Source organism: Symphodus melops, assembly GCF_947650265.1.
Source record: "Symphodus melops genome assembly, chromosome: 18".
Classification (NCBI taxonomy): Eukaryota; Metazoa; Chordata; class Actinopteri; order Labriformes; family Labridae; genus Symphodus; species Symphodus melops.
Genome location: NC_136708.1, coordinates 11813209 through 11825835, shown reverse-complemented (window position 1 = coordinate 11825835; position 12627 = coordinate 11813209). Strand labels below are relative to the sequence as shown.

Genomic DNA, 12627 nt, shown 5'->3' with positions numbered 1-12627 from the left:
GGAGAGGAGAGAGAAGAAGGGACCAGTGGCTGGACATGCAAGAGGGGGGAGGAGAGGGTGAGGACGAGAGGAAGGTGGGCGAGATGGAAAAGTCAGGAGGAGAGAGGGGGAAACAGGGAGACAAAGAGAGGAGAAAAAAAGTTACTTATTGGCATTTATCAACCGGGAAAAATCTGTTTAACCTTTTTCTGTTGTTAAAATTTATTTCATTTTCACTCTCTAAATGCTTATTTGAAGGCTTTGTCACTGGAAAGGTTTTCACCAAGACATGATGAATGACTCATGTTCATCTTTCCAGATGAGAAAGCTGCACTCAAAGTCAATGCCCATCCGACAAAACGCAACAGCTTGACAGAGGGCACAATGGCTTTGAATAGATGGAATTAAAACTGCGAATAGTAGAAGAAGTAGTAGTAGTAGAAAGATTTGGAAAAGGCCATTTCCTTTTTTGTTTTTATCATTTTCACTCCTTATTACGACCATTTAAGATTTTCTTTGTCTTTAAATTCATTTTTAGATGAACACATATTTACCTTATTAGGAAACACAGTACTTAAGTTCAAATGCTCAAACATTAGAGGCTTATTATTCACTATAATGCAGCTGTGTGTAAATGACTGTTTTTATAATGTTGAAATGTTCATGTTGAAGCGTAATTAGTAGTTTAAAGCAGAAATCTATTTTAATAAATGAGTATAACACTTTATAATAAGTTTTTTATTGACTATAACAATTTATTATGTAGTTATTGTTTGATTTAAATGTTTGTTCAAAAAATAAAATGTTATTAATAATTTGAAGTGATATTAATATCATGTTATAAGTGTATACTTAAGTCATTGAATGATGATGTTATGATATGATGTAGTTGTTAACAGATACATACATCAAATAATGTTGATAGATTGTGCAGATATAAAAGTACATTCAATTATTGTCAAACTATACTGAGCTAGAGGCTTATTATTATTAATTAAAATTTTAAGTCATCTCATTATGTTGTTTAATTTAACTTGTAACTTTCTAAAGGCCTCATATATAACTACAGATCGAAAAAAATAGAATCTAATGAATACTGCAGCATGTCTTCTGGGAGATTCAGAGAAGGTGGAGATTGAGAAAAGGAGTTTTGATTTTGTTTTTAGAATGTTATAGAGAAAAAAAATGCTGTGTGACTGCTGATTCTTTGTTTAATGAGCAGTTTCCACGTTTAAAAATAAATAAATATTAAACTCACATATTCCCATCCTGGAATAATTCTGATTGATTTACTTTTACCTGCAGATATAATGAAAGTCAGTATTCAAGGTTCCACACCAAGAGTTACCCTTTCAATGCCCAAGGTGAGGTGTCAACAATAAGAAAGTTTGCTGCACAGACCTGGGTGAGAATCGTTAATTGCCATGTGGCTCTTTTGGTTGATTTTTGCGATGGATTAAGGTCAGAGGTGTCCTGTTAATCGGCCCTTCAGTCTCTGTGAGTGAGTGAGCCCTCAGGTGAGGCGTAATGCATTTTCAAGGACAATGAATGCAATAATTGGCTACCTTCACTTCAGCAGGATGGACAAAGTCCTAAAATTGTCTCCACTCCTCTCTGACAGATCAGAGCAAATGAAAAGAGAGGCCGAGAGGGCTTTCCAGGCAGATAATTAATAAGTGTGGTATGATGAGACCGGCTGTAGATTTGATCTTTTGGCCAAATCATTAAACTGATCTGTGATCTGCTTATGTGTTAACTAAGAGGACACTGGACCATCCTGCTGAAAAGTGTTTAACACCAGTTTATAGACTCATATTTTAATATTCAGGGGTAAAGTGATAGTTATATAATAGATTCACACACAAAAAATAACATTAAGAGTTTCATGTTTCCAGGAGGATATAAAACTAAAGATTTGTTGATATTTGGTCGAAGTTTGCTTTGTTTCTTTTCTCTCTTTCTTAATTAAAACCTGTAAGTACCTTACCTGTACCTCGAAGACTCCAATAGACTCTATTTTTACATGTTGAGATCCCTCGTCTGTGTAATCAGTGTAGCTTGTAGTTGTCGTTGTGTGCAGGTACTTTTAATGTTTAAGTAATACTAGACTTCCCTTGAACAATCTTGACTTGGCAGAGCTTTTTATTGAGGTTATTCATTTTCTTTGTTTTCATAATTCATCTTTTCATATTCGTTATACTTCTCATTATATCTTCATGGTGTTCTTGATGGGGTTGTTTTAAAGATAAGTTGTAGTACATGGGCAAATAGAACAATGTAAACACTTAAAATAAACTGGAGTTTTGTAAATGTAAAGATGATTATGATCATTATGAAAGGGATGAGATCAATAAGAAGAAGAGATTAAAAGAAAAGCCAAAAGCCAACCAAAAAAATCACAACTGTTAAAAAAATAATTAAAAACGTGTCATTATAATGGTGATGCTAATGGAGATTCAAGCTGTGATAAAACCTTTTAGATTAAATAATGTGTATTATATTGACTGTTAGAGCACACAAGTTAAAGCTTTAGAAAATATTTTTGCTATTTTATCTGATGAGGCATAAAAGATGAATAACTTAATGGTAATCTTTTCTGATTTTATGCCTTTTTCTCACGTGATTTTTGTTGCCTGGTGAAAAATCTTTCTGTTTTTTTTGTATTTGTTTTTTTTTTTTTGGGGGGGGGGGGGGGTTTCAGTTTCAAAATATCAAAAATGAACAGACTCTGTTCAGAATTTAAACTTGGATTTCAGGCCTGACTCTGTTTTGGTGTAGAGTCTGTTTGCAAAAAGCCACACATCATTGATTTTCTGCAACTTTAAGCGGTTCCATGGAGCACAACACCAAACCCAACCACAGTCTGGTGGGAGCTGCAGTTTCAGGTAGGAGTGTCTGAAGGTGCAGCAGACAAAGGTCCACAGATATCACCTGACAAACGCCTCCGACCCACAGCTCCTGAGAACCTGAGCAGCATCTCGCCCACCTAACCACGTCTCACCAGGTGTGACTCCCCTTTCTCCTCGCCCCTTTTTTTCCACTTCACTTCACACCTTGCTCTTGAATTTCAAACTCCTTTATTTCTCAGTCAGTGACTGCCTTTGTTTGCAGCACTTCCTCCAGCGGGGCTTTCACTTCATGTGAGAGCCAGAACTTTCCTTTTGGTGGAACACACATTATGTTCTTCTTAGTGTGTACCTTTCTGTGCAGACAATTGTTTTTGGGTGCTGCATTCGACTTAATAAACAGTATTTAGTATTTATCCGTATTTCTTGTGTTTAATTCAACGCTTAATTGAAAAGCTGTCTTAATTTTTTCTACCCTTATTTTGAAGCATTTCTTGAGAGTTTATTACACTTATCTGTTTTTTCATTGTTCATGGTGTTCATTTACAGCTGGGCCCTTTAATAACATATTGTATTGGTTTGATTTATCCAGCATAATGTCTGGATATCTGTATTCTCATTTAGGCTGATCCCATAAAATCCCATATGTGTTTACAAGCAGGCCTTACGAATAAACCTCAATGTATTATAAAACGCAGTATTTGTTTTAAATATGACAGGACACTTGTTGTGTGGAACAATTGCTGTCTTGTATCGTCGATAATTCAGTAAAAACGTAATGTTAAATTTGTAGGATTAAATGTTGTTGTTTCGACGCATCCTCAGCTACTTTAATTATGATGTTCTTAAAATGTTCTCACTGTGGCCTTCTTAAATTGACAACGTTGTAGTGGGCCATCAAGTATCCTCCACAATTCTGCCATTATCATCAGATCCCATTTTAAAGCTGTATGATAATTAAATGGTCCTGCGGTCATTTCTTCTATATCAGTCTCCAAGCAGCAAGTGGCGCGCGCTGGGGGCGCGTTCAGAGCCTGTGGAGGTTTCAAAAGCACCTGTCTGCTCGGACACAGACAGGATACCCCTCCAGTATACTGATGAGGGCCTCTACACCACAGGATCCGTCTGTGTCACCGATAAATAATCCTGAGATGACACTTAATTGTATCACTTAACAAAAAAAATAAAATACCAATAAAATAGCCACACAGACACCCTCCATCCTCTTATTCTTGTTTTTATTTTATTGTTGCATTCCTCTTATTTATTTATTATTAATATTATTTTTGCACATTTTAGACATTTACGATTTTCTGAATAACACAATTTCAACACTTAAAGGCAACTCATATATAGTGCACGATTATGCCAAGAAGAGCATCAACAACAAAATAAGGACAATAGTAATAATACTCTTTTTTACCCCAGGGTCTTCTTTAGTCTGATAAAACAGTACAATATATATTTGTTCTCAATATTTCGTTCTCCTCACTGTGACAGTGTTTTTGCTCATTAGTTTCTGATGGTTAAACGTTTCAGGAGTTTGCTCAGCGCTTCTCGTTGTCAACTACTACGTCTTTTTCTTTCTCTGTCACGACAGATGAAAAGGCGCATCTAATTATTCCGGGAGGTTGGGAAATAAATGATTGTCTTTGAAGTAGGCCCGGGCCTTGGACTACATTAGAAGCCAAGCATGTGATTTGCAACTGTTGAAGTAAAGCCCTCACTGGAGGGTGAGAGAGAGAGAGAGAGAGAGAGAGAGAGAGAGAGAGAGAGAGAGAGAGCGCGAGAGAGAGCGAGAGAGAGAGGGGGGGGATGAGGAGGGTGGATTCGAGGCAAAAGAAAATGGTATCTTTGTTTGCTCCCCTTTGTTTACCAGGGGATTCTTTCTCATTTTTCCTCTTTTTCATTTTTTACTAATTCATTTCAATGGCTTTCAAACTGGAAAATGGAAATGTTGCTCCTGCCCTCTATTTCGGCGGCAGCGTCCTGGCAACAGAGCAATTTTCTATCATCAGGGATAAACGGCATCGAACAGTACATTCTGATAAAAAAGAGCCCATGATTGCTGGCCTTCCTGTCTGTCATCTATCGACCAAATCCTCTCCTTCAAGACCGACCACTGTGCTGTCAGACCTAATAATGTCGCGTATTAAGTCGAGAGAGGGAAGAAAGGGGGGCCAATGCGCACTCTGGCACTCTTGCAGCATTATTTGTTAGTGACATAAAATTCAGATACACTTTTTGGACATGCGTCTTTATTTATTGACTTTTTAGCCTATATAATTTCTAGTTTTTTACCTTTACACCTTAAAATGTGTTACCAGTATCACAGAGACCTAACTAGGGGAAATATCTACGTATACGTTTTAAACGCTGGGCCTTAAATGTGCAGGTGGTTGACGAGCAGGACGAGGATGAATACGGTCAGTAATGTAGTAAAACTGTATGTCCTTTGATTTCATGCTAATCAAGTTTTACGCGGATCTAACCATAAATATTGAAATTATGCATTTCGAGCCTTTTCAGCATTTTTCAAAATCGAATGACAAAATCTGAAGAAAAAAAAAACATATCACTAAAGCAAGAAACAATGCAAAACAATCTCTCCTGACGGCCCAAATTTTGCACAGAGAGAGAGAGAGAGAGAGAGAGACAGAGAGAGAGAGAGAGAGAGAGAGAGAGAGAGAGAGGGGTAGGGCGGCAAGAGAAACAAACAGTCTTAATTAGGACCCGGGCCCTGAGTGGGACCAGTGCAGCTTGAGCAGTGCCAAATTAAATCCATTAGCGTGTGAGAGGCTGTGAAGGCTCAGTGGCGCAGGGCCTTTGCTTATTTGTGGTCATTTAGCTCCACTAGCATCACGCTACACTGGGTCCATCTGAAGTCCCCCTCGTCTGCACCTGGGGCCATGCATATGCCAATTTTGCTATTTACTGGAGAGATAATGCGATCCTAATTTCTGATGCAAAACTTATTGTAAACAGTCGTCTGCCTGGGAGCGCGCATAGTTTTCTTTATCACCAAACCACACTCATCTTTCCTTGCTGTAGTTGCACGCTTTTACAAAACACATCAAAGCGTTTGCATAAGTGGGTTTGCATTAGTACGCCGCGCGCAATTTGCGTGCGTAAAAGCGGCGTGCCACCGTTCGGGCACGGATGAATTCTGCTTAAACATTGAAAGCTGATGATTTTGAGGTTGATGGTGGCCGTGTGCTGCTTTTGAATCTAGTTACAATAAAGCAAGATACACAAACAGCTGTGCATCTGCTTCCCGCTCTTCACGCGGTGGAGCTGGAGAGCCGTCGACGCCTGGCTGTCTGAGCAGCGCCAGTGGCTTTGCGTTTGGCGAAGAGGGGAGACATGTTGTTTAACTGCCTCTCCATCTTTCTCTGCAGTGACAAGCCTCCGCGTTCCTTAGACCGCCCGGGTCCCCGAGCAGCCAAAGAGGTGGCTTTCCATGCGAGCCAGTCAATAGCTGTTAGAGGGAAACGACCGCAAACGCCCAGCCACTCGCTACAATTATGACCCTTGTCTTTCTGGAACTCCGTGTTAACGCTCAGAAATGATTAACACATGTGGCCAGATAGACGAGAGAAGACGGGCGGTGTTAAAACAGACAGTGATAAACCGACTGAGAGAGAGAGAGATGACGGGGACCCATGTGTTTCATATATTTTTAAAACAAGTCTAGTTTAAATTTGTACAGATATTTCAAACAAAAGTGAAGTTTGTGACCCCGCCTTAATACTGCTTTAACAGAGAGGATGTGTTAACCAAAAATAAGGCCTGGTTACACCTCCAAACTCGATGTAAAATATCCTCAGTTTTGTCGTCTATCCCGGATCAGAGAGTAGATGTCAGGGAAATCCCAGGCCTGGAGTGATTTTAGAGAGTCATTCATCAGCGTTTTATAAGACAGCTGGAAATAAAGACCACTTCTGTTAAACCAGCATGGCCATTGATTGTGTTGAAGGTCAATCATCTACTTGGGAACTACAAAAGTGATTTCTAGATTTGCCGCTGGTTCATTTTGTGATTGACATTTGGAGGAAGTGAAATTTAAAATAATGTCTCTCCGGAATGAGGCGATGAACTCCTAATGGGGCAGAGTACAATAAGAGGCATGACGGAGCAGGTGTAGGATGCATTAAAAAGGAATAGTACATTTTAAAAACAGTTTTTTATAAGCGGAAAAGGACTTTACATTCTTATTAAATTCAACTATGGGATCATAAATTCTGTCCATTGATAGCACACTGTACAGGCCTCTCAATTAGACACGCTTGTCGGTATGTATGCTATATGTTAAGCATTTAGAGAGCACCAAGGTCGACGATGTCATGTTCTCTCTGTTCAAACAAATCCGTCCTTTCACCACGCCACTTAATCTCCGTGTGCATAGAAAAGCCTCCAAACACGCCTGCGGGACACCAAGACTCTGACATCAAACCCGCACGGTCATCCCGCAAGTTAATAATCCTGCGGTGGCATACACACACAAATACACACACACACACACACACACACACACACACACACACACACACACACACCATACGATGGTGCTGCTGCAAAAAAATAATCTCATCCAATCTATTTAAGATGTTTTTCTTTTCTTTTTTGCCTACAGGGAATAGCGCATGTATGTCTTTGTAGCAGCTCTCAAAGGCGATTAGAAAAGGTAAAGGATCTGGTTTCTGCCCTGCGTGTCCAAGTGGAACACGGGCAGGGGAATTGGCCACTGTGTTAGATCACTGAGGGGTGACCAAAGGTGCTCCCAGCAAGGTCTGCATGTGCGCGCTATGAGTGCGTAAAATGCAGAATTATCAGAGACAATAAAAACTATTCATCAATGTCAGTGACGACAGAAGAGCGTCAAAGGGTAGCTCCTACCTTCAGCCCTCTCGGTGAAAAAGAAGCAAACGGACTTTTTGAAAGAAATGTTAAATAATCAAAGAATGTGGAGGAATAAAATAGATCCATGTGGGTGTTCTGCGGCTCACATCTCTGCCTCTGTGCTCCTCTCCCTGTACGCTGTTGTAAAATGATTATCCGGCTGGGTTGTAAGCACTTTTTAAATCCCACAAAGTAAATAACAACCGTTGCTGACGATAATAGCAAGGTACCAAGTTCTTGTTACAGAAAAGGAGAAAATTGAAACTAAACGCTGCGTTTAGACAACCATTTTTGATAAGAGGATAATTGAGGCGACACTGGCGTATAATTAGGGGATAATTTATGCTATATCCACTTTTATTCCACCCTCCCAAAATAAATCCAGGCCATAATCATTACAGGCGAATTGTTCTTAATTTTACAGCTGCAATTTGAGTAAAGTGTGGCCGCTAATCAAATAGGTTTTTGCAGTAACTTGATTGCAGCCATAATTATTTTATTATTATTTCCAACGCATTTTTTGGTTTATTCGCTGAATGCAAGAAAAAGGTGTAAACCCTGATTTCAATACGTATTGCGTTAACATTAGCGGAAATTGTATTTTATTCTTATTTGTGAACAGAACATAGCAGCCCTCAGAGGCAAACTGTATAATTTACATATATTCAGGACCAAATCAGGCCTCATATTACAACAAGGATAAAAGACACTGTCAGTTTATCTCAGTATCCACCCTTCTATGTGCAAAATAACCTATTGTACCCAAGGCATATTGTTATTGGATGTGTCACATGTGCTGTATTTTGAATTGTCTGAAGATCCGTAATCATATGGTCAGTAGCCCCAGGAGAAAGCAACAGATATAATATGTGTTACATTCAGAGCAGGAGGGGGGTGATAGAGGGACTGCTCATTAGGCGACAAATACTCAGCAACAAAAAGGAGCAATTTCATTTACTAATTTTAAAAATGATATTTGAAAAACTCTAATTTGTGGGTTTAAAAAAATCTTGGTTATCTGGACCTTTTCATATGTTCTCATATTTCGAGGGCCTTTACACCTGTTTCAGAAATGCATTTTACAACACAGATCACCTTATGAGTGAACAAAAGTACAAGTCTTTAATATAGGTTTTTATTATTCATATTTGTATGCATTGGCTTGGATGACTTAAAAGGTGATTGCAAAAGTTTTTATATTTTGATAAAGACATTTTATCCTCCAGATGTACTTGTATATTGATATACTTGTTTTGAACATGTATTTTATTAAATGTGTGGCTATTTTGTCAATAATTAGTCGGTCTTTGGTGTAAAAATCAATTTTCATGTTGAATGCTCTCTAAGAAGGATGATTGTGCGATGCTCTATAAGTAATTAATTCTCGAGGAGAGGAGGAGTTAAATGCTGTAAGAAAAAGAGGCACATATAGACTTGCTGCCTCGTCCGGCTAAATCAAAGCGCGCACTATATGTTGTCGCGTTGTGCGTAATTTGGGGGTTTGGGTAAAAAACAAAATCTGTTCCTATTCCACAAGCGCTGTTTTACGTGTGAAGCTTGTCTGTAGGAATTATGCGTCTTTCCCATCGTATATTATTTCCCCCATAGTTGTGGTGGGAGCTGGTAAGGTGGGTTAACTCCAGCTCAAGTCTCCGTGAAGCGCAGAGCTCTGATGACGTTGGGTTGGATGACCAATCGGGAGGCGCTGCCCTTTGGAGACAAACCATTTTACTTGTAGTGTCTGCATCAAGTCTGGAAGCAAGGGCTCAATTTTTACAGAATCCACCTTAAAATCTCGCCCTTAACTTATGCCTACCTTCCTCCACTTTGGGTGAGAATATCACAAGACAAGGGGGGAATAAAGGCGAGTGTGGAAAATACGGGTGTTAATAGGACAATATCTGTTCCGCGGTGGAGAGGGGGAGAGAGACAACAGCACAGCGAGAGAGAGAAAACCGATTTGGTCTTGAGAGAGAGGGGGGTGAGTGCTCTCAAGGCAGAAAATTCGATGATGACCATGACTACGATGGCTGACGGTCTGGAGCCTCAGGACTCGTCCAAGTCTGCGTTCATGGAGTTTGGGCAGCAGTCGCACTCACAGCAGAGCTCCCCGTCAATGGCCGGCGGACACTACCCGCTGCACTGTCTCCACTCCGGCTCACACGCGCACCACCAGCACGACAACACCGCGTACACCGGGACCAACACCTACAACAGGTCGTTACCCTACCCCTACGTGAGCCACGCGCACCACAGCCCGTACCTGCCGTCTTATCACAACAACACGGGAGGACAGACGAGGTTAGACGGCACAGGTAAGAAACCCCCCTTTTGTCCATCCAGTGGCGTCTTGCAGACTGTACTTTAGAGATGGGTGATCCAGAATGTGGGGATAAAAAAACTGTTCCCTGTGCCAGCGTCTGTGTCCTACCCAAGTCACCGCTCGGTCACTCCAATTTCAGACGAATGATAAAGGTATTGTCGATTACACCAGAGAAAAACCGTGCGCACCGGATAATTCCTGATCCCTCTGTCAGAATGGTTTTCTGTCCAGTTTAGCCTTCTCCTCTGTTCCAATAAAACACGCTCTAATACCCAGGTTGTGATCATACACGAGTGTGCATCCTCACCAACTACTCGTGGAAATTAGGCTGCACGCACGCCCTGAATGTTGTAATTAGCATTTAATTGACATGTCATTACGAGTAATATCCTAAATATGACAGCGTATGAGGATTGTGGCCATGTCGCTTCAAGGAAATGCAAGTTGTCACAGGAATGTTCATTTTTGGGCAATTTTATCTCCACCTTCCCGGAAGATTTCTGCCGTTTAATGCCTTTCATTTGGGCTTATCTGAATTTACACCGAGAGCTAGAATCCAAGCACTTTGTTTTGAATAATAACATTGGTTTTTTTTGTTGCAGAGCAGCAGAAGACGACGGTGATTGAAAATGGGGAAATTCGTTTTAATGGAAAAGGCAAGAAGATTCGCAAACCTCGGACAATTTATTCCAGTTTGCAGCTGCAAGCACTGAACCACCGTTTCCAGCAAACACAGTACCTCGCTTTACCGGAGCGTGCGGAGCTGGCTGCCTCTCTAGGACTGACACAAACCCAGGTGAGGAGGACTTTGATCCCCTTGAAAATATTATATAGTTCATAATTATGATTAGAATAATAGTCTATAGATAAAATAATTATTAGAATGTTATCGTTACTGTTTGAGTATGTTTTTTGGTTGATTATTGTTCCTGTTTTAATGCTTAATACTTTCCTTGCGATTTTACAGTTTTTACGCATTTCCACACAAGCTCTTTATCCACATGTCCTTATTTATGACACAAACTCCTCTCCTTTTCTCCCACAGGTAAAGATCTGGTTCCAGAATAAGAGGTCAAAGTTCAAAAAGCTGCTGAAGCAAGGCGGCAACCCGCACGAGAACGACCCTATCCCGGGCTCCATGTCCCTCTCCCCACGCTCTCCCACTATCCCTCCAATCTGGGACGTCTCGGCATCTTCCAAAGGAGTAAACATGCCGGCCAACAGCTACATGCCCGGCTACTCTCACTGGTATTCCTCCCCACATCAAGATTCAATGCAGAGATAGACTCATGTGGAGGCAGAGGAGGCCTTCGGATCTTCTCCATGCAGACCCCCCACCCCCACCCCCCTAACGTAGCCTACAAATTGTGTGAGCGCAGAGACTAGAGAGGAAAGGAGAGAAGCCCCTCTTCTGCTGCTCCAATGACGGATAAAACTGCAGCCAAAACCTCGGTGTGATGACACAAACAAAGGAACTACGCGTTTTTTAAGCTGTTGAGTGGGCTCGCCTGTTTGTTATGCTTTCATTCTTGTCAAGATCTGAACATCAATATACCAAATATTATCAATGATATTTTGGCCGCGTTTTGGGCCAAAGACTGAGAACTCTCTATGCGCTTTGGCGCCCACAACCTTCAGCCATGATGGACTCCTGACTGCTTTTATTTTTATTTTTTGGTTTGTTTCTCAATCATGCAAAAGCAAGCAAATTGTCTGTCTGTAAATATAACCTGCGATTTAAGTTGTACATACACTTTTTATGTTTTGTGAGATTGAGTAAACCGTGACTCAAAGCAGATGCCTGCTGTTGCATGATTTCAAAAAATTCATTTAAGGCCCCTTTTTAATGCTTCATATTGGGCCAACATCCCATTACAAAATTCTTATTTCCCGTCCCCCTGGAGTGCAAGAGCTTCTAGCAGACATTTGAACATTAGCTGATGACACATTTCTGCAGTGAAAAGCCCATTTGAATAAACCCAAAGCGTTCAGAACCCCACAGAAGCCTATATAGATTTATCAAACAGCGGAGGAAATTAACTTACCCTGCACCGTTGCTGCCTACATTCACCCCGAAAGACATTTGCTCCAGGTCCAGCTCATCTTGTCATTTCACCCTCAATTATTAGAAGTATTGACAAAATGTTTTCTCCCTTCTCTCCGTCCTAATGCAGGCCGTTAAATGCCAAGCTCCACGGGATCGATGTTTGAACAAAGCAGCCAGCTGCAGCAGCGTTCAATGTGAAGGAGATATTTGGGACAATTTGTGGGTTTTTATCCAAGTGAGGCTTTTTTTCCATTCTCATAAATGCAGGCATAATTAGGGTAATTTTTGATGTAGCCCGCTGATTACAGCGTTTTTACCGTCAAAGATAATTACCTGTAATTTTCTACCACTTTTAATACTAAAAGGCATCTTTATTTGGGTTTGAGGTAGCACAGATGGAACAAAAGGGGGAAATTATTCGGTTATTCATATACAAATTGCTGAGAGGAGTGAGCGCTCGGGATATTATCTGAAATTACGACGCTGAAAAGCTTCATGCAGCTGTCAAGTTGCGGATGTCCCACTGGCGTATA

At 40.6% G+C, this 12627-nt stretch overlaps 1 protein-coding gene across 1 annotated transcript; it reads left to right on the top strand.

Annotated features, from left to right (window-relative positions):
* The first annotated feature begins 9396 nt into the window (after positions 1 to 9396).
* Positions 9397 to 11953, top strand: dlx6a (distal-less homeobox 6a). The gene is made up of 3 exons (XM_079367680.1): positions 9397 to 10039; positions 10650 to 10843; positions 11093 to 11953. Exons 1-3 carry the CDS (start codon positions 9733 to 9735, stop codon positions 11330 to 11332), a joined length of 741 nt encoding a protein of 246 aa, XP_079223806.1. The 5' UTR covers positions 9397 to 9732; the 3' UTR covers positions 11333 to 11953.
* Positions 11954 to 12627: the final 674 nt, after the last annotated feature.

Bases quoted from the DNA above. Each gene is read 5' to 3' on its own strand.
- dlx6a (XM_079367680.1), top strand. From the start codon at position 9,733: ATGATGACCATGACTACGATGGCTGACGGTCTGGAGCCTCAGGACTCG. The intron at 10,040-10,649 runs GTAAGAAACCCC...TTTTTGTTGCAG, and splicing joins GACGAGGTTAGACGGCACAG to AGCAGCAGAAGACGACGGTG. The intron at 10,844-11,092 runs GTGAGGAGGACT...TTTCTCCCACAG, and splicing joins TAGGACTGACACAAACCCAG to GTAAAGATCTGGTTCCAGAA.